Source organism: Gopherus evgoodei, chromosome 8, assembly GCF_007399415.2.
Source record: "Gopherus evgoodei ecotype Sinaloan lineage chromosome 8, rGopEvg1_v1.p, whole genome shotgun sequence".
Taxonomy (NCBI): Eukaryota; Metazoa; Chordata; order Testudines; family Testudinidae; genus Gopherus; species Gopherus evgoodei.
In genome coordinates, this window is record NC_044329.1 from 92745320 (window position 1) to 92770244 (window position 24925).

Genomic DNA, 24925 nt, shown 5'->3' on the forward strand with positions numbered 1-24925 from the left:
CACCCAGGCCTGGTCTACACACAGACTTGCATTGGTTTAACTAAAGATGTGTTTTTAAACTGATGTGGTGTAAGTTTGTGTAGAACTCTTATTTTGGTCTGAGTGATTTAGTACAGTTTAACTTAATCTATTTCTTCACAGCATCTGTGTCTCAGTTCCCTGATCTGTAAAGTGAGAACATTAATGCTCATCAGGGATTTTCAGGATTATTAATTAACTAGTAACTGTATATTGCTTTGAAAAGGGATTGTTAAATTTTTAATTGACAGAAAGATGCCTGATACCTAGTGTGGTGGACAATCTGTGTATAGACTCAGGTGGAATTCGTCTTTGTGGTTTATTCTGTCTCCTAGTGTCCTACCTAACCAGAAATAATCATCCTGCACACAAGGTCCCCATAGTCTCTTACCTGGGTATTTTGGCACTTCTGTGTGGTCTAGCTGCATCTGGAATACCACATGGATTGTTGGCTGTCAGAAGTACCTGTAAATGAACTCCAGGCTGCTCTTTCCTAATTGTTTGTGTAGCGCCAGACTGAGATGTCTTAACTCACATAGACTATTACCCCATGAATAGTCCCATTGTTCTCAATGGGATACAATGCTACTCACCATGAATGGTTGTATAAACTAGCCCATAATCATTCTGTGGCAAAAATGTATCAGTATGTTCCATCCTATTTAAGGAGATGTGGTGCCATGTGACAGCACAGTCACTAGAGACGGTTTTCCAATAGAAAGAAGTCTGCTATAGTGTTGACCCATGCAGGAGTTTGGTCAGTGTATGATCCGCACCAGTCTGTTCTAACAGAGATATGTGTGCAGGCGGTCACCAGGCCATGTGCATGGAATATCTTCTCTAACACATAGTTCCCAGCCTGGAGTAATGAAGCACCAGTGTGTTCTGAGTTTGAATGCCTGTGGTTAAGAGGATAAGCCATTTTAATTCTAGGTCTAAGTTGTTTAGCTAGATATTACACCATTAAATCAGGCTAAGTGCTGCATGGAAGTGAAGAGACTCTTCTGTTTTATGTTGTTAAGCAAGACACCGTAATCCTCTACTACTACAGCTACAGCTTTTGCAATCCAGCTCTCCACCCTCCAACAAACTGAGAGGCCAGCTGCAAGAATCAAACCCAGGATTTTCAAGTGGTAGCAAAAAGTGTCAGGCCAGTGCCCTTTTTTCACCTAATGTTATTTTCTCCTTCCAGATGCACCTGCCATATCATCATGAGACAGATTCCCTTTTATTGACCTTGCTTCTTGCACTTTTGTATCTTGAGGTGTATTTGTTGTTAAAATGTTTCTACAGACTAAAATCAACCCATAATTAAGGTCATCTTAATTACAGAGCTGCTCTCAGCCTCAAGTACCATAAAGTGACTATTTGGGGACTCATGCTTTTAAGGACCCTCTGCAGACTTAGCTCAAGACTCCTTGTCTCTTCATCCAGTAGCAAGACCTGAGGAAATGTATTCTGTCTGCCTTTGTAACATCTGAACATCTGAGAAGGACGTCAACTCTCTACCTTGATCTCTCTTCGGCAATGGGACCAAAAAGGGAGCCAATTTAAGGTCTGAGTCCCATCCTCACATCACTGCTGTGACAGCTTGATGCTCATCTCCAATTTGGGACACTGCCTTTGCTAAGGCTGACCTGACTGTGAGTGGGTATAAAATTTCATCACCATCTACATCAGGCTTTCAGCAAGAGGGAGACCCATAATCCCCCTAATTTCATTAATTCTTGAAACAACTCTCTGCTGCAACCTTATTTTCATACAACATTTAGTACCACAGGAGAGAGGGTTTGCTAAGGTGTGATCTTCACTCCTTTTTCGTCCAGAGGTCGCTCTACTACATTCAGATTTCATGTCAAGAAGTGACAAACTACAAGAATCCTAACAAATATCTTGTCATGGTTAATATGATGCCCACTGAAAATGCTGAGGGCCAAATCCTCACTTGATTTATACTGATGTAGCTGCGTTGAAGTCAATGGAGTGTGCTGATTTACACTAGCTGAGGATATGACCTTGTAATTTTTTTAACTGAAATACTAAGTTGGCACTTGCAATGAATCAGAAACCTCTTGAATCTCAGTTCCTGCTCAGCTGATAGGTGAGATGCATTTGCAACAGCTTCTCCTACATTAGATAGGCCTTATGCAAGGAGAGCACCTGGGTTCCTGCAGAGATGTTGATGTCTGTATGGCAGGGAATGATGGCTATTGAGGGCCAACATTGGTCAGGCTTACAAATTTGCTGCTTACATGTCTTTGGCCCCAAAAAGGTAGCAAACTTTGTGTCCGATACATAGATACAGTTACCTCAGTATTATTATGCATAGATTTTTGTTAAACACTGACAGTGTGCTTGGGGCTATATAAGACAAAAGGTACAGACAGTCCCTGACCCACAGTACCTGAACTATCTTATTCTTCCTATGGGGAGTACTGCATGGGCTTAGGTAACATGATTTGCTTAAGGTGTTATCTACTGCAGTGTAGCAGGTTTTTAAGGCCAGTCACGGTACAGCAGTCAGTGGCAGGCCCAACATGAGGGGGGAAGCAGATGGTAACAGATGCGTGGTGTGGTACACTGGGGCTAGGAAGAGAAGTCATCCATGGCTGGAGGATGGAATTAGTAGCAGGTAGATATAGGAAGTGGTCAGTGCTCAATCAGAATGTGATGGGGATGGGAAATGGATCAGTAGCAAAGTGGCAGACTCACTAGAAATAGCTACATAATATTATTTTCTAAACATGGATATTGCACTTTTTATCTATAGATATTCAATGGCTTCACAAAGAAAAGTAAGTGATGTTATCCTCCTTTTACAAACAGGGTCACAGATACAGAGAAATGAAGGGAGTTGCCCAAGGTCACACAGTAGGTCAGTGGCAAAGTTGGGAAGAGACTCCATGCTTTCTTGATGCCTGGTCTAGTGCCTGATACACAGGACCACAAAGACTCCCTGTGGGGTAGAGAGAGAGAATTCTTTGTCCTTCAGGTGTGCATTAGGAGACTGTTTCCTTGCAGCTCAGATCCAGCAGCGCCATGCACAGAGCCAGTAAGAGCAGAGGACATGGTGAAGGGCAGAGCACTTTACAGACTGTGATTCAAATGCACTCTCTTTCCCTTCTTGTTTCTTTGTAATCCATTTCTGCTTGGGAAGGAATTAGGTCTCTGGAAAACATTCAAAGACTTTGTTGTGTGAACAGCAATACAAATAATAAATAAAGGGTCAGGAGGATTTCAGTGGTGAAAGCAACTTCTGTTCCCTGGTACAAGTTGATTGGTTGGGATGATTTCCTTGAAGCTATAACTCCCTTCAGTAGGACTTACCACTCAAATAAATACCCAGCACACAGTTCTGACTTCCACACTCCGCAGTTGGCTCTGGAAAGCTCAAATCCTTGATCAGGGAGAAAATGTCCAGCCAGTGAGTATCCCTATAGGGTTTTCTTTGGACTAGAGACTCAGTGCTTATTATTAATTTAGTAATTGTATTACAATAGCCCCTGGAGCCCCTGTTCTCAGGAAGGGCCCCTTTTTGTGCTCAGCACTGTACAATCAGAGTAGCAGACTGTCCATGCCCTGAATAGCTTTCTGTCTACATAGAGGACACAGATATGCGGGGGGAAGGGGAAAGGAAGGCGAGGGAGATAAAGCACATGAGCGGAGGAAGCAATGTAATAGGAAGCAAATATCAAGTTAGTACCACGATTGTTTGTTTGTTTTTAAACTTATTTGGTGGAGTTTTTCTGGGAAGGAATTAGCTAACCAGACAGAGAAAGGAAGGGAGATGATACTATGGGAAGGGGAGCATGGAGGGAGGCTGAAAGGAAGATACTGCAGGGAAAGGGAGAAGCAACAGCCAGTCAGCAGAGGGGAGAGTTTTCACAATGAAATTCATTGAGTGCTGATGATGTCACCAGCTTCTGAAGGTGCCTGCTACAGCTGCTTATCTCTGCTCCTACTGACTGGCTCCTCCCAGGAGATTTTCTTCCCCAAATTCACATGGCTGAAGTAGGGGGACATATGAAGCTTGATATCAGCTCTCCCCTCCTATGGGAAGTATTGAGGGAAGGAGTTACACTGTCTGACTCTCTCCTCCCTCCTCCATGCTACAGCTGGATCTGCTGGATTTACTAGATACCTGAAGCTACCTACTGTGATTATTGCATGTAGCATCTTGTTGCAGCTTGTTATGTTCTCAGAAATGGAAACCCACTTCAGAAGTTGCAGTATATGGGAATAATTCAGCACTCTGCTCTCTAAGGAGCAATGTGATAGTTGTCATAAGCAGGGACTGACAGGGAACCTCCAGAGCTGAAAGCATAAGTCTCCACAACATGTGCTAAAGAGGCACGCTCTATAGCAATTGGCTGTAGCAGACTTGCATCCTTTGTGGATCAGGCACAGAGGGGGGAACATTACAGTAGCACTGAGAGAAGGTGACCAGGTCCTAGACAGTGGGTTGTATCAAAGTCAGAGAGGAATTTCAGTCTGTGTTTAGGGGTGCAGTATATTCTATCTATGCTAGTGCGGGTGTGCAAATTGTTAAGGGAGGTTACAGTCTGGGGAGGTGGGGGCAGGAGCATGGTCTGCACCTCTGGATGAGAGGGCAGGGCACTGCAGTGCAGAGTATAGTCTATATTTAGAGTGCCTTGGATATTGTAGTCTATACTTGGAAGGAGGAGAATCAAGTGTACGATTCTTAGCCAGACACACACATTAAAGTTGGCAGCAAACAGTTGGCCTGGGAAATGGAACTTGTGACTCTTGACACTAAAATCACAGCCCACTTCCCTGACCTCAGGGTTTCTCTGCCAGTTGCCAATAGTATTAGGGCTTTGCCCTGTTGCAGAGCAGCCACTAGGGGCTGAGGCATTCACAAACATCACAAAGATCTGATGCCCAGCAGTGAAGGCACATGATGACGCTCACTCTCTTTCTTCAGAGTCTCTGTGTTATTTTTAATCAGCTAACGCAGCTCATCAGGCTTCCACTCAGTTCCATTCAAACCTTCATTCTTCTGAGGGCCACTGCTTCTCCTCAAGCTGATTGGGCAGCTTTGTTAAGAGTTAGTGTGAGTCAGAAACTATTCCATCTAGAAACAAAGCCCTGTAACTCTGACACATTTCCAGAGCTCTTACCTAAGCTCTCTTAAAACCTTTCAGAATTGAGCACCCAGCTGGTGGATACAAGAAGCTTTTTGAGACCGTGGAGGAATTGGCTGCACCAGTAACTGCTCATGTCACAGGTTTGTGCATTTCTAAAGCTTTCCTTTCACGCTTCCTTGGAACCCAGCGCTTCTCCCCAGGGTCATTGTATGCTGCTCACCTGATCCCAGGATGCTGCACTGTGAGATAAATGGGCTAAACATGTCACAGGGGCAGGGAGTACAGTGGCCTTTACATCTCAGAGTAGTGGAAGCAGGTGCTGCTGGACAAGCCCAAATTCCTTTTATACCCTGTGCTGTGATCCCATCAGATCTCTTAATCAAGCTGAGTCATTACCAGGACAGACCTGTAGGAACACTTAACAGCTGAAGAAATAATGCTGACATTTCTATAGGTCACATTCTTTTCTGAGAGTCAATACTGAAATAATACATGGCCTAGTATGCTGTTAGGAAGCACTGGATTGCTGGAGGTAACATCTTTTGGAGACATAAAACCTGACCTCTTGTGGTCATTAAAGATCCCATGGCATTTTTGTAAGAACAGGGATGGTAGCTTGCTGTCAAACTCCTGCTTTGAGAGCAATGTTCTTCCTAAAATTGGCATTCTGCCTGTAAATTCCTCTAGCATCTTAACACGGGTGCAGTATTCTTCTTCACCTTTTGTCCAGAACTATTGTGTGGTATTACTATGCAATCTTAAGGAGTTGCTTTGTTTCACCTCAGAGGAGGCTGTGTTTCCATGGTGGATGAAGTAATCCCTATGTAAAGTTGTACATCAGATTAGTTAGGTTTGTAGGGTGACTTGGGATCCTGTATAATGGAAGATGATTATAGTTCTAATTGAGAATTCAAATCCATAGCTCACTCGTCTACTAAATTCTAAGTTCCTTTCATTTTTAAAACTTGAAGAGGAGGTGGAAAGAGATTGGAATTCAACAGATATTAAAAAAAATCTTCTACCTTAAAAAACAAAATCTGCTCCTTTGCATAATAACAATTTGCTGATTTATTTAGTTTCATACTTGGGTTTATTCTAGACATTAAGTCTGCAGAATAAGAAAAAAACTGATCTCAGAGATTTCAAGAGCCCAGTGTTCCTTGTTAAAAGAAGAGATTAATAAACATAGGGAGAACTCAGATTGAAAGAGGGATGGTGCACTTGGAATTAGCACTCACAAAATTACGTCTTGATTACCTTTCCCATAGGCAGGATTCCCATATGGCTTACAGGCAGTCTGCTTAGATGTGGGCCTGGCTTATTTGAAGTTGGTTCGGAACCATTTTATCATTTGTTTGATGGCCAAGCGCTTCTTCATAAATTTGACTTTAAGGAGGGACATGTCACATACCATCGCAGGTAAGTGCAAAACATCAAAGCAAATATAAAGAGATAAAATACAAAATGTTAGGGCCTTATTCTGCCCTCTGACACCTGCAGGATTCACCTTGACTTCGAATAGGTTAGCTGATTGTAAGATCTCTAATACTGGGATTATTACAATTTGTTAATAATGGTAACATCATATTTATGCTTAGAACCAACATAACACTTTCCATTTAAAGATTACAGAATACTTGCATTTTGCGAGTGGGTAATTTTACAGATGAGAGAACAGGTAAAGAAGGAGGTTAAGTGACTTCCTCTAGGTTGCACAGTGAGTCAGTGACAGAGCTAGGACTCAAGATTCGCAATCCCAGGTTTTAATCACTAGACAACTCTGCCTTCCTTTAGTTAAATAAAGTCCTCTATGAAAATTGTTGCAATGTCCTACAGCAATGGTCAAACCCCTGTAGCTTAGCCTCTTGTTAGTGCAGAGTTTTGGACCATTACTGTAGAACACTGTTGTGGTTCTTAATCAGGGGTTCCGTGCACGCACCCAAAATTTACTGCCACTTTATATTTGACAAAATATATAAGTACCAGTTTCAAATTGGCAGGCTCAGCAATTGTTTGATATTGACGGTCCAGAGACTTGACTAGTGTTCAAGCTGATCAGTCCAGGATACAAGATGATTAGGGCTGGTTGAAAATTTTCCATTGAAACATTTTTCAACAGAAGGCATTTTTAGTGGCGAGTGTTTGTTTTCCTTGAAGTGTGTGAGAAAACCAAAAACTGAACATTCTGTGGGTTTTGGTCAGGCAAAATCTGCCAAAAACCGAAAAAAATCAACTAAAAACTGAAGTTTTTAGTTTAAAAAAGAATTCAGTTTGCGGGTTTCAGTTTTTTGATGCAAAGTTGAGACTTTCCAAGGAAAAAACCTCTGTCAAGTTCTGAATAGGACATCTGAGCTTGCAAGGAAGACATAACTGATGCCTTTCTGAAAAACCACTAAGAAAAGTCTCAAGTCTGCAGTCCTTAGGCAAAATTCCCATTGAAGTCAACATCTAAGACGGGTTCCAGTTTACCCGGTCATCAACTTCCCAGGTGTTTCCCATGTCTGAACATTTGGGAAGAGAGAGAAGCAGGTTTCAGAGTTGTATACTCCTGAAATGTGACATGACTCTCTTGATAGCAGAAATATATTTATGAAACTCAGCTCTTTAAACTTCACATTGAGTTTCATTTAAATATTTTAGGGATTAGTTGTTGTTTCATTATATAACACTGTAGCCACTTTTGTCATCATGTCCATTACATCCCTTCTATTTCTTGGCTTTCTCTAGGTTCATTCGGACTGATGCTTATGTAAGAGCAATGACTGAGAAAAGAATCGTGATAACTGAATTTGGCACCTGTGCTTACCCTGATCCATGCAAGAACATATTTTCCAGGTGACTGAGAAAGTTGCATGTTGTAGGAGAGTGACAGGTTTTCGGTGTCATGGTTTGAAAGCCCCACTGCTATGATGTCATTGATCATTTGTTGACTTTGTTTGCCCAGGTTTTTTTCATACTTCAGAGGTGTGGAGGTCACTGATAATGCCCTGGTTAATGTGTACCCAGTGGGTGAAGATTACTATGCCTGCACAGAGACCAATTTTATTACCAAGATTAACCCAGAGACTTTGGAGACAATCAAGCAGGTAGATATTTGTACTTTAGGGTATGTCTACACTACCCGCTGCATCGTTGGGCAGGGATCGATCCAGCAGGGATCGATTTATCATGTCTAGACTAGACATGATAAATCGACCCCAGAGCCCTCTCCCATCAACTCCTGTACTCCAGCACCGTGAGAGGCACAAGCGGAGTCGACAGGGGAGCAGCAGCAGTTGACTCACCACGGTGAAGACACCATGGTAAGTCGATCTAAGTACATTGACTTCAGCTACATTATTCATGTAGCTGAAGTTGTGTAACTTAGATCGATCGCCCCCCAGTGTAGACCAGAGCTAAGAATTTAAAAATGTGGAGGAATTAAAAATAAAATGAAGACTGTCAGAAGCACATTACAGATGGGTAATATCCAAGGTATTACTTGGAATGGGCAGTTTTAATAATGATATCAACTAGCTTGATCATTTATTAAAGTGGTTCTGAGGCGTCATGGAAAATGGAACAATGTTCTCTTCACAGCATGCGGCCTACGTCATTTGCAGATGGAAATAGGATCTTTGTTTTAAAGAGTTTTGTCTGCTCCTCTTATTAATTCCTTCCTTGAAATCAAAGGATTCTATTAAAATTCTGCCTTACAAACTGTGACCAAAGTGCATCTTCAAGTACAAAGTAGATATCTGTGCAGGTGAGGAGTGTGATTGGGATCCATGACCATGGCTGATGAGAAATGAAAGGCCAACTCTACAGATAACAATGATGTTCATGGGCCTATTCACAGCAGAAAGCAATATGCCAATCATGTTTGCAAGACTGGGTCCTAAGCTAGGTGCATCTGCTATCGATCTATCCAATTACTTATAGACTCTATTATGTAAGCACCTCAAATAGCAATGAATTTACTGCACCTCTTTATTATTATTATTATGGCTGGCTTAAAATTTTCCATTGAAATTGTTTTTCAATGGAAAATTGGGTTTTCATCACAAAATTACATGTTTCATAAAAAAGTGTCTGCTTTCCATGGAAAATGTCATTTTTATGTCAAAATATTCTGGCCAAAAACCTAAAGTTTTCAGCTGAAAACTGAAAGAGTTTGGCTACAAATAAGCCTTGTGGTGTTTCATGGAAGTTGTAGTTTGCTCCTCCTGGTACCATTTCTTCTGTGGGCTGGGATCCCCAGTTGAACTACATCTCTCATAATGCACCATAGCCAGGCACTCCATGTTCCACAGTTTCTTCTCACCAAAAAATGAGACTGTGAGGCATTATGGGAGATGTAGTCCAGTTTGAGGTTCCAGCCCACATAGGAGAATAGGGATATGAGGAGCATAGCTCCCATGGCATTTGCAGCCAGCATCTTTTGATTTCCAGTTTTCACCAAAAACTTAAAAGATTTTCCATGGACATTTTGACAAAAATTAGTATTTTTTGTTTGTGTCAAAAATATTCATGTGATAAAAAAAAATGGGATCTGTTCTATTATCCTCTTTTTGGAGATGGGAAACTGAGGCACACAGAGACTAAGGCTGGCATTTTTCAAAGGATTCTCAGAGTTGAGTGCTCAAAATCCAATGAAATTCAGTGGGTCTTGAGTACCGTCCTCCCTTCAGTGATTTGTCCACACAGGAAGTCTGTGTTAGATGTCCCAGTTCAGTACCTTTATCCCAAGGCCATCCTCCCCATAGGACTTCATTTGAGTAGCATGGCAATGAAGACAGAGTTAGTGAGCAATCCTTAGTATGAGCCACTGACTGCCATGCAGCCATGTGCTTATGGCATCCCAGTGATCTGGTGACAGGGCAAAATGTTCACTGGACACACAATTGTACTGCTGGCCTCTGGCTCCCCAGTGAAGCTTATTGGCTTGCTGTCTGTTTTGCCAGGATATTTCATTTTTGTAATGGCTGTCAAAAGAACAATATTCCTGTGCAGACTCCTGCAAATCTGAGTGTATGAGCTGATATAGACTTTGCGGACCCTGGAAAGTAGCACCAGAGTTAAGGTGAAGGTTGCTGCTTTAATCTTAGACATTACGATCAGGTATCCTTACACCCATTTATACCACTGCAGCATGGAAATATGAGCACACCTCCATTTTCACTCTCTTCTGGCACTCCACTCCACCCCATCCCCAATTTAGCGGACCTTTCAGTAGCTCATAGGGGAATTACAGCAGGGTACAAATCACATTTCTATGTCAAGGCCAAGAAATTGAATCTAGTGTGTTGTTTCTTTGACCAGAGCTAGAGGTTTTGGGAACGATTCTGACACCACCACCCCCAAGTGGAGGGATGCAGAACTGTCTCTAACCTGAATGCCATCTTCAACAGCTTGTCCGTGAGACATTAAAGCAGTTTTTTATTTTAAAACTCTTTGCCTTTGGACCTCACAGTTCTACATACAGAGCTCCTCTTGACTTAAATGGGAGTTGTCTGCATGCTGTTGCTGCTATTTCTCTAAATATTTGTACGTGATTTACCTAGAGGTCTGAAATGAGAACATTCCTTAGCTAAAATAACAGGACACTCCCAAGCCAAGTATTTCATTACATTCATAATGATAAGTATATACCTCCTCCAGGTAAAGCTTATGATTCACCCCAAGTCACATCTCTCTCTCATTCTTCAGGTGGACCTTTGTAAATATGTTTCAATCAATGGCGTAACTGCTCACCCCCATATTGAAAACGATGGGACAGTTTATAACATCGGCAACTGCTTTGGAAAAAATTTTGCAATTGCCTACAACATTGTACGGATCCCTCCAATGCAAGCAGGTTAGTTATGCACTGCTTAAGAGCAATGTCTGTGCCCTTCAGACATTCATGCTGTAGAAATCCCTTCTGGTGTAGAATTAATCTGTCACCTTTGTACGTTGCATCGTTTTTCAATATTCAGATGATTTTTTTATTTGATTTTTTTCTTTTCTGTCCCTTCCTTATCTAACTACAAATTTTTATAAGAAACTTTTTACAGATGTTGTTCTTTAAAAAGACAGTACATGTTATTTTCAGAGAATAATACTTCTCATGTTAAAGGCCAAAAACTTTCCTAGTTAACATTTTGTAGCATGGGCTTACTGAGCCATTCCTGGGGCTGCTTCCATAATCATTTAAATACTATTTTTATTTCAGACAAGAAAGATCCAATGAATAAGTCTGATGTGGTTGTGCAGTTTCCTTGCAGCGATAGATTTAAACCTTCCTATGTGCACAGGTAAATTGTAGGCCATTTCTGTAAACAGCACATTGAAATATATAAACCAGTTCTATATACAGCAAAGTGAGACTTTCTTGCTGTGAAACCTGTATTTCATACCTTTGAGTCACATTTGAAAACAGCCGTTTCTAGCAGAGAACCCACTGTCATTTATGCAAATAACACAAAAGGTACAACTGTCTTGTGATGTGGACAGATATAGTTTGCACAACGTTTGATTGGGTTTTTTTGAACGTGGTTTATTCAAACACTCTTGCTGTTTTATACATGGGAAGCAGAACTGCTAAGCATGCAGTAAACAACAGCTAACATTAAGAATTTGCAGATATCAGGAGGATTATGTTCCAATAATATTAAACTGACTTTTAAATGAAGCAGCCAGTATTTGACAAGCTACCATTCTGTGTATAAACATACTGTTGTCAGAAATCACCACAAGCAAACTTACAAGCTCCAACTGTATTTCTGAACAGCTTTGGGCTGACTCCAAACTATATAGTGTTTGTGGAAACACCAGTGAAAATTAACCTGCTCAAATTCCTTTCTTCTTGGAGTCTGTGGGGAGCCAATTACATGGATTGTTTTGAGTCTAATGAAACCATGGGGGTAAGTGAAATTGCATTGCATTGTTACATACTGGCCTTCTAAATGTGAGGTTGTGTCATGTTAAATATACCTTCACTATTTATCATCTGCCAAAAACACAATGCTTCTTTGTTTTCCAGGTCTGGCTTCATGTAGCAGATAAAAAAAAAGGAAAATACCTCAATATCAAATATAGGACCTCAGCCTTTAACCTCTTCCATCACATTAATACCTATGAAGACAATGGATTTCTTATTGTGGATCTCTGCACCTGGAAGGGGTGTGTAAGAGCACTCAAGTGATTGCTGGCAGGGCTATTTGTAAATACAATCTAGAGATGTGCTGAGAGAAATCTTCCACTGAGAAGGAGATGGGATCGGCAGCCTAATGGGTCTTTCCCGTATCTAATTGCTATGATTTGGGGCCTGACTCTCAGTGATTGACATTAGTGAGATTTTTGTCATTGTCTTCTATCAGAGTAGGATTGCATCCCAGGAATGGATGCATGATTTTGTCATCCAAGGCTATAAATCCATTGTGACTGAAAAAATACCTGGCTTGTCTGGATAATCCAGCAGCAAGTTTGTTTTCTAAGAAACCAGGGATAACCACTACACTAACGGTATGTCTACACTGGAAATGCAAGTCAACCTATATTAAGTCGGTTTACAGCCACTGCAGTAATTACTTTGGTAGCGCATGTCCACACTACCCTTCTTGGGTTGGTGATGCACGTCCTCACCAGGAACATTTCCACCAACCTAAGAGCCCAGTCTCTCAGCTCCACTGGCAGCTGCCTGCCAGGACCTCAGCTGTCCTACAGTCTCCCAGGCTCCTGGAGCGCTCCCCGCCTGGTCCCTGTTCCCCATCTGGAGCAAGGAAAGCTGCCCGGTGCTTCTCCCCTCCCCATTCTCTGCTGGAAGCTGCCCCAGGCTTCTTGCCCTCAAGGTGTGGGGTCCAGCTACCCTAGCTTCTTGGGCCTCCCATGCCCCCTCACCGGCTCCCCACCAGGAGCTGGGCAGCCTTGTCAATTTCACAGCTTATCCAGCCATGACATTGACAAGGCTATCTGGGTGGCTCAGTGGTTAAGGTGATGGACTACTAATCCATTGTGCTTTGGACACATGGGTTTGAATCTCATCCTCATTGGGCAGGTTTAGTCTCTCCACTCCTGACAGGGAGGTCTGGAGCCCCAGCTGCCTTATGTAACCCTAGCTGTGTAGGTAGCCCAGCCCTTAATAATTTTGACCTGGAAGTATCTAACTATAATTAGTTTTTAAAGCAGAAAGTTGAAGTGACTCTCCTCATAAAGCTACTTCGATGCTGTGATCTGGTTACGGAAAATAAATTGGCAAGACTCTGATTTTTTTGTTCAGACTAAAAATAACTGGGTTTCAGGGAAAATGTTAATTTTTAAAAAGCAAATATTATTTTCCTGAAAGTGATTAGAATTTGCAGCTATGAGACTGTTTCATTACAATATGTGAAAAATCTTACTTTTTGACATCAGTCTCTGCAGGGGAAACACTTAGGTATTAGCAATGAAGTAAGGCTCTGATCCCCCAAGCGACCACAAGTGGAAATAGATGTCTGTGGGGAATCAGCTTCCAGGGTCAGGGCTTAAAGCAGGACCTGATTTTCAGCTATCTTCTTTCAGAATGTTCATACTGATCACTTTTGGTTTACACAGATATTCCGTTACTAGTGTGTGTGAGGATTTTGTGAAGTTTTATAATTGATTACCAATGCTTTTCAGGTCACGTTAGCTTTACGTAAATGGTATTCATTGTTGAAATACCTCTGCTACTGCTAGTCCAATGGGCACAAGTCTGGACTTAATTTTGTTAGGAATATAAGCAATATGTCACAGAAATACGGAAATAAATCTGTCAGCATAGACTTTAACTTCCAGCAGTGATTCTGCACAATGACCACTTAAAACTTCATGGTGGCAGCAAGTACAGAATCGGGACATATCCGCTCCAAAAGCAGCTAACTGTATAGCGCCTGTGACATGCAGTTAAACAGTTCTTAATTCCATCCATTAGAGACCAGTGCTATGCACATGCAACATCCCCCCAAAGAACACTGGGTCAGGAGCCCTAACAGAGCTTGCTGTTCACTTGTTGCGGGCATGGGAATGAACAGGTCGCATTTTGAATTTTTCCTCTCTAAAATGACACACAATTGTTCTGGCTCTTATTTCTGATTATGTCTTTTGTGCAGGTTTTGAGTTTGTTTACAATTATCTGTACTTAGCCAATTGCGGTCCAATTGGGAAGAAGTGAAGAGAAACATGCAGAAAAAGCTCCTCAGACCGAAGCTCGCAGATATGCCCTTCCTTTAACACTGACAAGGTAACAGTTTGACTAGGCTATGCACATCTGGAAGTTAACTGCATTCGATTCTCTGAAATGCTATAGCCTGCCTGGCTCCTGCAAATCTGTTGTAGACTGTTTTCAATCTAACTTAGTTTACATTTTTCTTGAAGGAAAAAACCCTTAAAAATCTGTCTTCATACAAATAGAAAACTCCCAGAACTTTCTAACAGTGCCTGTCCCACAGAAAGTTTCCATGTATGGCTTTCCAAGTAGAGAAGTGTAAGGTGTCGTGAAGTTCTTCCATAATAGGCTGTTTTCCAGGAGGTGTAGTATGTTGATTGGAGCTGGGTGAATAATTTGTCAGTCTTCTTGTTTGCTAGAGTATTTGCAGAGAGCAGACATGGCTGGAGTGAATTTCTAGATGAAATCCATTCCCTGCCCCTGGTCTGGTGTTGGGATTCTGACACATGACCAGCCTCAACACAAGGTTTGTGGCCTCTGAATTTACACACCAAGCAGCTTGTGCTGGACAAGTTTGTCCTACTGCTCCCTTCTAAGCCACTATCTTCAGAGTAGCTGCAGACGGGTGGTGGAACAATTTTTATAGTGGGGGTGCTGAGAGCCTTTTAACCAACTGAAACCTTGAATATAATGGAAACCACTTCAAGCCAAAGGGTGCAGCAGCACACCAAGGTCCAGCACCTATGGCTGCAGAGATAATTTCCCTGGCTAACAGAGTGCTGAGGTCCATTGTGCATCTGCTCCTCCTGTGGCCCCCACCCCACATAGATTTTGTAAAGCAGAGGCCCTTACATTTCACCCTTATTGTTCTAGATGATTTTTAAAACTAATCTTTGCTCTCAATCCTGTGTTGAGAACAGACAGGGATAATACTTCCAGTGAAGTAAATTGGCCTCAAAGCAGTGAATTGCCGTGGCACTATATATCATACACTTCATATAATTTAATTAAAACATACATGTACATATGTCAGCACTTAATTACCTCAGGATAACTTTAGGGAAGATTCTCAAGAAGTAGGGTTCTGTGTTCCATTGCCTTTCAGTAAACACTGGGTACCTAACTTCTCTTTGTGAAACCTCTCCCCTAAGGACCAGCAGCCTGATTCTGATCTCATGCCAATGTAAATCCATTGGTTCCTGATTCACACTTAAGTACAGTAACTCCTCACTTAACATTGTAGTTATGTTCCTGAAAAATACAACTTTAAGTGAAACGATGTTAAGCGAATCCAATCCCATAAGAATTAAGGTAAATAGGTGGGGTAGGTTCCAGGAAAAAAAATTTTTGCCAGACAAAAGGCATTATATATATTTTAAACAAGCAATTTAATACTACGCTGGGGGGAGTAGTGTGCACATGCTGTGTGTTTACAAACATACTGTACATACAGTACAGTACTATAGTTGGGAGGTGCCCCTGCCTTACCCCACACAGGCATAGCCCACTGCAGGGCCGTAGCAACAAAGAACGTGGCCCCCTCCGAACATATGTCCGGGGCCCCTTACAATGCAGAAACTGGAATGCAGTATTTATTTTATACAATATACAGGGTTCATATTATGTATACATAGGCCTACAGTGTACATATATTCCGTATTTACGCAAAGCGCTTCTTTTGAGCCTTGTTCTCCGCAAATTGGTTAATCAATGCATCATAGTCCAGAGATCTGGCAATCTTGTTTTCGATTGAGATAACTGCAAGCGCAGAAAGCCTGTCATCTGTCGTGGTTGAGCGCATGATATTCTTGATCAGTTTCATTCTACTGAAGCTCCTTTCAGCACCAGTGACAGTAACTGGTGCGGTCAGAAGAATTCTGATGCAAATGCAAAGAGTCGAATATATCTCCTGAAGGCTGTTCTTGTATATGTACATTAAAAAATTGTTTGCAGTGACAAGTCCTCTCTCTTTCTCGATGACATAAATAAAACGATTCAATTCCATTATGAGTTCGTTGGCATCAATGTCTCCCATTTTTCTTTCAAAATTTTTGCTGTGATTCTCCAGTTCATTTTCTCTGTGACACTGCTTCAGGCTGTTAGCATTGTACAGAAATCTAAACAACTTATACCACTCCACGAGTTGGTCAAATCGCAACAAAACGGAAGATATGGCCTGATCAGTGAAAACAAGAAAGAACTGCGATTTGAATTTTTCTTCGGCAGAAAGACGACTCAAATCATCAGCACATTCATAATCAAACATTCTCTTCTTATGTCGCACCCTGGTTTCTGGAAACACCTGCTCAATACCCATATGCTCTGCTATTTCACATGCATTTGTGACCACAGAGTTATAGCCTATATTTCGATAGTCTTCCAAAAACTTCATTGTAGCACCAGCTTCTGCCTGCAGTACATCAATTGACACATCTGGTGACTGAATTAATTTGCAGGTTTTATTGACATGAAATAGTATATCGTACCACGTGTACACAGTCAGAACAAAAGGCCATGCAGTAACATGGTCTAAAAGTGCACCGGCTTCTGTTGCTGTATTGCCATCTTTCTTTTCGAGCGCATATTCGCGCAAAGATGACAAAGCATTGCACAATTCTTCAAGGTGATAAAGCAATGGCTTCACAGCATCAATTCTCGACTCCCAACGAGTGTCCGATAACCCTTTAACAGATATTGGCATATGTTCTTGAAGTATATCCCAAAGTGAAGGTGAAGAAGAAAAGATAACATATATTCTGTTAATCAGACCGAAAAAGTCAACGGCATATTTCGATGACTTTGCCGCATCTGAGATCACAAGATTCCAAGTGTGAGCTCCACATGGTACATACAAGGCACGGTCATTTATTTCTAGCATGCGGGCTTGAACTCCTTTATTCTTTCCTCTCATATTTGCGCCGTTATCATAAGCTTGACCTCTCATGTCAGCAATGTCTATTCCTAAGTTGTTTGCCTTTTCAAGAAATGCTTCCAATAAGCCCTCACCAGTTGTATCATGAACATTAAGAAAATCAACAAACACTTCACAAATATTGACACCATCTTCACCGTTGCATTCAACAAAGCATAACACCACAGACATGTGTTCTTCATGTGACACGTCAGGTGTACAGTCCAAATTAACTGAATAATATTTTGCTTTTTTAAGCTGCGCTATGTTGGCCTCTTGAATGTTACTGGCAACAAGTTGAATCAGCTCGTTTTGGATCTGTGGACTGAGGTACTGAACAGGTGTCTCTGCCTTTTTAATCCTTTGTAAAAGTTTGCTGAGGACATTATCATACTTTGCAAGCAATTCAAACAGTCCCAAAAAGTTGCCATTCGAAGGATCGGCGCGCTTTTCATTACTTCCTCGAAATGCCAAGTTTCTTTTGGACAAGAAAATAACGACATCAACCATGCGTTTGACAACATTTCTCCAGAAATCTCTTTCTTTCAGAAAAGCCTGCAATTCGAGTTGGTCAATAGATGTATGGTTTACTATGCCTGACCGAAGGTCAAACCATTTCACCATACAGTCTTGATGACCTTTGCCTGTTTCATGCTGCTGAAGTCTTTTTGACAGTGCTTTCCAAGCAGATGTTCCACGACGTAGCGGTATGTCGCCAGTGCCATATAATTTACAAGAAAAACAAAAAATGGCATCTTTCTGAACTGAGTACATTAACCATGAACATCTTATTTTCTTGCCATTTGCCATGGTTCGATAGAAATGAGTACTTGTGAACCTCCGTCTTTCCTCGTTAAATAGAAATTCGTAACTTTCATTCTGCTGCGGTGGGCCACGTGCAACAATGTCACACACTTGCCTGTCCGCTATTATAGACGGCCAATCTCCTGGATCATCAGTCAGTGGTTCTGATTCAGATACTTCTTTCCTGGCAGCAGCTGGAATATCTGTCACAGTTTGTTTGGTAGAACAACTGGCTTCACCTTCGACCTCACTTGAAGCACTTCTGGATACTTCTGGATATGATTCGTCGCTGCTAGCGCTGTCCGTTTCATGTGCCTGTACCTGTACATTGGATTGCAGGGCAAAATACATTGACAACTTTGGAATTTTCTCAAGTTCCTACTCTTTTTCTGCCTTTCGTTTACTAGCTCCACTCTTATACATTCTCTTAGACTTCTGCGTTGGAAACGATAAAAAACTAAACAACTAAATTAATAACATTTATCCGCCGACCGCCATTATGAACGCAAATACACATTGTTTGAATGGGTGACACTAAAATTCGAAACTGACCAACAGACAACTGATGTAGCCAGTAGCATTATGATGTATCATAATGACTTCATGGTTTTGTCAGTAAAACCGACATGGATTGTGCAATAGCGTCAATAAATGTCACTTACCTAGTTATACCTTACATTTTTTTGCCACTTTTAGGGGCCCCCTTCCTTGTGGGGCCCCCTCCGATTGGAGGGTACGGAGGGTGCTCGCTACACCTCTGGCCCACTGGCACTGGAGATAACGAAGGCAAGGAGGCTGAAGGTGCTGTAGGCTAGGAGAAGCATGTTGCACAGCAGCGGCAGCTTCCCCTACTCTGTAAGCACCAGGGGAGGGGGGCCTCAACCCTCAGCCCACCCCCTCACTCCTTCCCCCAAGCCCCCATCCTTGACCTGCGTCTTCTTCTCCCCCCACCTCCTTCCCAGGCTGCGTCCTCGCTCTTCCCCCTCCCTCCTCTCCCTTCTAAACACCGCAAGCCAGCTGATTGCTGCCGGCAGGAGGCAGGGGAGGGAGGAGGAGTCTGCACACTGAGTCCTCGCTCTTCCCCCTCCCTCCTGCCTAGGGCAATCAGCTGGCTTGCGGTGTTTAGGGGGCAGGAAGGAGAGGGGGAGCGAGGACTGGGCATGCAGACTTCCCCTCCCTGCCTCCTGCCCAGGGCAATTTGCTGGCTTGTGGCATTCAGGAGGTAGGAGAGGGAGGGGGAGCCTGTGCGCTGTGTCCTCGCTCCTCCCCCCTCCCTTCTGTCCCCGAAACGCCACAAGCCAGCGGATTGCTGTTGGCAGGGGGGGGCGGGTAGGGGGAAGGTGCTGATCTGCGGGGTCTGCCGGTGAGCGGGAAGCACTGTGGGGAGGAGGGGGCGTAAGAGTGGAGCATTGCACAACTTTAAATGAGCATGTTCCCTAATTGATCAGCAACATAACAACAAAACAATGCTAACCGGGAGGACTTCAAGTGAGGAGTTACTGTAACAGACCAAAATTTGGCCCCAGCTTTCTCTCTTTGTTTTCATTCTTTTAAGGAAAACTAAATGTGGATTTTGCTCATGAACAGATATAGTGCAGCAGAGCCTCACAAATTTATACTAGCCAATGGGAAACCCATGTGAATTCACGAGTTGTGAAAATGAGCCAGTAAATCCCAACTGAAAAGTCAAAGATACTGAACTGCAGGTTGTACTTTGCTTATTTGTTTTGGGAACTAATCCTAGTTTTAATTATGTCCTGAGACTTCATAGTATGCTGGGAAATATACGGTTTATGTTTTGTAAAACTAATGAAGTCTTGTGGAGATCCGCTCTCATTAAAGCAACTTGCTGTTGTTAACTGAGAAACGGGAAGAGAGCCATTTTGTGTAGGTGAATTAGAAATTTTGCTGCTTAGCAAGATTCTGCTGTACAGTAACTCCTCACTTAACTTTGTCACAGTTAACGTTGTTTCGTTGCTGATCTATTAGGGAACAAACTTCTTTAAAGTTGTGCATGTCGTTTGGCAGCTGCCTGCTTTATCCCTGCTTGCAGGATTCTCTGGAAGAGCAGCCTCTCCTTGTGGGGATTAGAACCAGGGGGAGCTGGCAGGCCCCCCTCCCCATGAGCTCCCCTAAATTCCCTGTACAGTATGTGGCTCTGCAGCTGCCCAGCAGCAGTACAGCTGTCCCTCCCCGCTGCCATGCTGCTCCTGCCCTACCCTCTACCTTGGAGCTGCTCTGGGAACTCCCTGCTTGCTGGGGTGCTTGTGGGGGGGGGGAGTGCTGATATCAGGATGTCCCCCTGCTCCTGTCCACCCGCTCAGTACCCCCTCTCCACAAAGTGGAGGAGGGACAGGGCTCCTAGAGCTTGCTGCAAGCTGTTGCTTCCTGTCTGAACTGGCTGATCTGCTTAAAAGGGCAACGTACTTGAAGTGGAATCAGGAACTTAAAGGGGCAATGTATATCTCTCCCTCTCGCATGCATGCACACCCCAGCACTTTGGAAAGTCAACACGTGTGCAGCTGTGCATGTGCTATCAGGAGGAGGGAGGAGTCCAGCGCTCCAGCTAGATAGCTTGGGCTCATCATCACGTTCAGTTTTTGCAGGGAAATGTTTGCAGCTACTGCCCTGCATCTATTGTGTTTCCTCCCTCCTGCCTCAGTCCATGCTGCCTTGTAGAGTGTGAGGCTACATTAACACCAGCATATTAACACTTGAGGGCTCAAAGGAGTGCTAGTTCATCATTTAGCAGCAAGGCATTCCTTGGGAAATATCCTACCCTCTTACTCCACCACCTCAACCAAGCTTCACAATCATTCATTGCCATGTACAATATTACACCGTTTGTTTAAAATTGTTTAAACTTATACTGTATATGTATAAAATGTCTTTTGTCTGGTGAAAAAAATTCCCTGGAACCTAACTGCCCCCCCACCCCCGCCATTTACATTAATTCTTATGGGGAAATTGGATTTGCTTAACATCATTTCGCATAAAGTCACATTTTTCAGGAACATAACTACAACGTTAAGCGAGGAGTTACTGTACGTCACTAACTGCATTGCAGGTGTGCAAAGAAAATAAACATTAGACAGTGTGTGGTGCAAAAGTGCAGAAAATAAACAGAGTTTGGAATGTAGTAGTTCCTTTGTTTCTCAAAAGCTGTTGCTTCTTTGTTCTAGGCCGACACGGGTAAGAATTTAGTCACCTTGCCCTACACAACAGCAACTGCAACTCTGCACAGTGATGAAACGATCTGGCTGGAACCAGAGATTCTTTTCTCTGGGGCTCGCCAAGGTAAGATGTTAATGCTGAACCTCAGCCAGAGGCAGCAAAAGCAGTTTACTAAATCCAAAACCCACTAATCCCAGCAAATATGTGCTCTCATTTTCTAGCCTTTGAGTTTCCACAAATCAATTATAAGAAATATGCTGGAAAACCCTATACATATGCATATGGCCTTGGATTGAATCACTTTGTTCCAGACAGGGTAACTATTGATATTCTAATGAGGACCTGTTTGACTTAAAGCATCTTATTTTAAGGCAAAATTAACAAGGAGCCGTACTGAGATGATTTTTCTTCCTTTTGCAGCTTTGTAAGCTGAATGTTAAAACGAAAGAGACATGGGTGTGGCAGGAACCAGACTCCTATCCATCAGAGCCTATCTTTGTTTCACATCCAGACGCCCTGGAAGAGGACGATGGTAAATGATTTGAAGTTATGTTTACTTTTGTTCAATTAGATTCTTTTACAAGTTTGTATCCACTGACCCAGGGACCCCGAGCTATCTTGAATGCCAAGTCCTTTAGATGGACAGTCAATAAATTGCCGAGTGTAAGAGAGACATCAAGCAGCGAAGTGCCATAACAACACTGAGGCACTCAAATTGTGCCCCAAACATGGGTTGTTTTCATTACTGTGAAACAGAACTGCCTAAAACAATTGGGAGGACTTTCTGAAAATAGACCAGAGGCCAAGACTGAGGAAGCAAGAGTTCTAGGGTATTGTGAATTTGTCCCTGCTCTTGAGCATTTCTATAAGGAATTACAATATTAGAAGCAATTCCAATAGCAGAGTTTTATGAAAATATAAACCTAAGAACAAATGTCATTTTTGTTTTAATGTGGGGGGAGAGGAGTGAATTTAGTGGTTGTGTAAGCATAGGATGCAAAGCACCCACTTGCACAAGGCATAATGCAAGCTGGCTCTGTGCAGCCGTACCCCTGCGCCCCAATACTGAGTGTCAGCAGCAGCACTAGTAAAGGTAAGGAGCTATCCCAATGGTTTCCTGTATCATCCTGTCTCCCAAAATATGGTTAAAAGACATTGGGTGAAATCCTGACCCTACTGAAGCCAACAGCTAAATCTCGCATTGACTTAGTGGGTGAAATTTTGATTCCATTTATGTGCTCATTTCACTAAAGCACTTATGCAAACGCTTAACTGTTATTTACTTAAATGGAACTTAAGCACACGCTTGCATGCTTTCCAGAATTAGGAGAACATCAGCTCTAGTTCAGCGCTTATATTTTTACAGTCATTTTCCCAAGTGTTTTGACATTGTTCTTTGATGCTGCAGCACCTGTCTCTGCCCCCAGGAGTCACTGATCACTTTTATCTTAGTGACTTTGTTTTCCATGCATCAGAATTTTTTTTTCTTTGCACCAGGTGCTTGTTTCCCATGTTTCAGCATCGCTGTGGGCTGGAGCTGCCATGCTATAGCAAACCTGCCTCAGAAATCAGAAAAGCAGTGGGTTATTGGAAAAGCAAGGAACAATCCAGAATGCTTTCTGAAGAGGAAAAGCCTCTTCCTTTCAATAAAAGTTTTATGCCTCCATGGTTTTAGTAAATAGCTGTGCTCTGCCAGGATTCTGGAAGTAACTGACAGTTTTGCCACTCAGAGGTTAGTGGGTGCCCACGTCAGAGCCTAGTGTGTTACTTGAATGCCATGTGCTTTTTGTTTATACAAATCATATTTACTTCTGCTTGCTAGGTGTCGTTCTGAGTGTAATTGTTAACCCTGGCGCAGGACAGAAACCTGCCTATCTACTGATCCTGAATGCAAAGGATATGAGTGAAGTTGCCAGGGCTGAAGTGGAGATGAATATTCCTGTTACCTTCCATGGAATGTTCAAAAGATCATGACAATTCTCTTCAGTGCACTTATCGTAATTTGCTTTTTTGACTTTGAAAAGGTACATTTCTACTTATAAAACGGAAATATTCTATGTTCCTTCACTGTCTGATTTGTAAAACTCATTAAGCCTGAGAATTTCATTTGTCTTGATGTTTGCAGTATTGTTATTTTGTAGCTGTGTTGGTCCCAGAATTCAGAGAGACAAAGTGGACTAGGTAATATGTTTTATTGGACCATCTTCTGTTGGTGAAAGAGACAAGTTTTCAAGCTGCACAGCACTCTTTAGGTCTGGGAGAGGTACTCAGAGTGTCTCAGAGCTAAAGAAAAGCGCTGTGCAGCTTGAAATTTTGTCTCTATCAACAGAAGTTGGTCCAATAAAAGATATTACACCTTGTGTCTCACTTTTCTTGATGGTCACTTAAGTATTCTCTCATCAGAGTTTTTAGCTTTGCAAAATCATTGACAGGATTTTAAAATGAGCAGCATCGAGCATTTTAAAACGTAAAATAATGGTTCTTTACAGAGTTAAACTTTGGGGCAGAGATGCACTTGAAACAGTACTATGTGAAATTCAGTGTGTTGTAGATGCAATAAATATCAGTGGATCAAGCTCAGGAGTGTCTTCTAATGACTGCTTTATAAGGAGGCTATTTTATCCTGTATAAAAATGTTATCGATTTGACTAAATTCCAGTTCATTGTATTAGCTTTCTAAAACACAGTGTTTTTGAGTGGGGCTACCATAAACCCATCCAAGTTGTCAACTGTCCTTCCTGGGGCTGTTTTTGAGAACTAGGATCCATCTATGAGCTAGTAAGTCTATGGCTTTGAGACCAGCATCTTCTCCATTGATAACACACACACTCCGAAGAAATTTTGCAAGATGCAGCCAACAAAGTAACAGTTCATGTCCCACCCACACCCTTCAGTTAAGGAGCAAGTCCCCTTTCCAAACATTATAGCAGTCAGTATGAAAGAAAATCCCCCCCTTTCTCCACTTTTCTCCTAATTTTGGGAGCAAAACCTTCCTGATACTGCAGGTAGGAGGAGGTTTGCATAAGTGACCAAGATCAAAATCCAAACTTAATTTAAAGAAAGGTTGGATTTAAATATTGGGCACTTGCTTACCAGGGTGAAAGTACTCTTATGACTCTCAGAAGTCCTGCTAGCCTCCAAATCCAAATTAATATATTAATGTGCCCAGTCAGCTAAGCTTGGTATTTGTATTTGATGCAAAGATCCAGAAGGCTGTATGAAAAATAAAGCTGTTACAGTTCATAACTGAGGGACCTGCTAGCAGCCAGTTTCTGGGTAAAACATGGCATTATTTGACTCTGAATTCCTGGAATTCTGTGCCAGAGCTGACAAACCAGTTATGTTAAATAACTAGACTACTATTCATTATGTAAACATTTGGTTTAAATTTTATCTTTTGGTGTTAAAGTAATATTAAAGCTGGAATATCATCTCAGACCCTGAGCTGAAGTAATATTGTCTGTTAAAGCTTTGTTATCCCTGAACTTGTTACTGTAATTTGTCACTATCAAAACTCCTCTGTGAGATGCATTTAGCTCCTGCTTTCTTAGCACATGCAAAAGATGCAAAGAAAAGGTTTTTGTCCTCACTGTCTCCTACTCCAACAAACTTATTTCTGTGGGTGAATGATTTCAAATTGATACAACTGGAAATTGAATTTTTCTATTTATTTGCAGAATAAGTATCCAATTCTCAGGCCAGGGGGCTAGTTAAGTTGCCCCACATTGCCCTGCTAAGGTACCTCACATCCCATGAGGAAAGACT

General features: G+C 42.2%; 1 protein-coding gene across 1 annotated transcript; it reads left to right on the forward strand.

The window, feature by feature from the left end:
- The first annotated feature begins 3360 nt into the window (after positions 1–3360).
- On the forward strand, positions 3361–23740 carry RPE65 (retinoid isomerohydrolase RPE65). Its single transcript, XM_030573931.1, is given in 17 exon segments — positions 3361–3442; positions 5184–5266; positions 6395–6545; positions 7854–7961; positions 8071–8212; positions 10815–10962; positions 11320–11401; positions 11878–12010; positions 12130–12271; positions 14216–14251; positions 14254–14285; positions 14288–14346; positions 14481–14565; positions 21169–21283; positions 21382–21476; positions 21581–21692; positions 22983–23740. Coding segments are annotated over 17 exon segments (1686 nt in total). The 5' UTR covers positions 3361–3431; the 3' UTR covers positions 23135–23740.
- The last annotated feature ends 1185 nt before the right edge of the window (positions 23741–24925 follow it).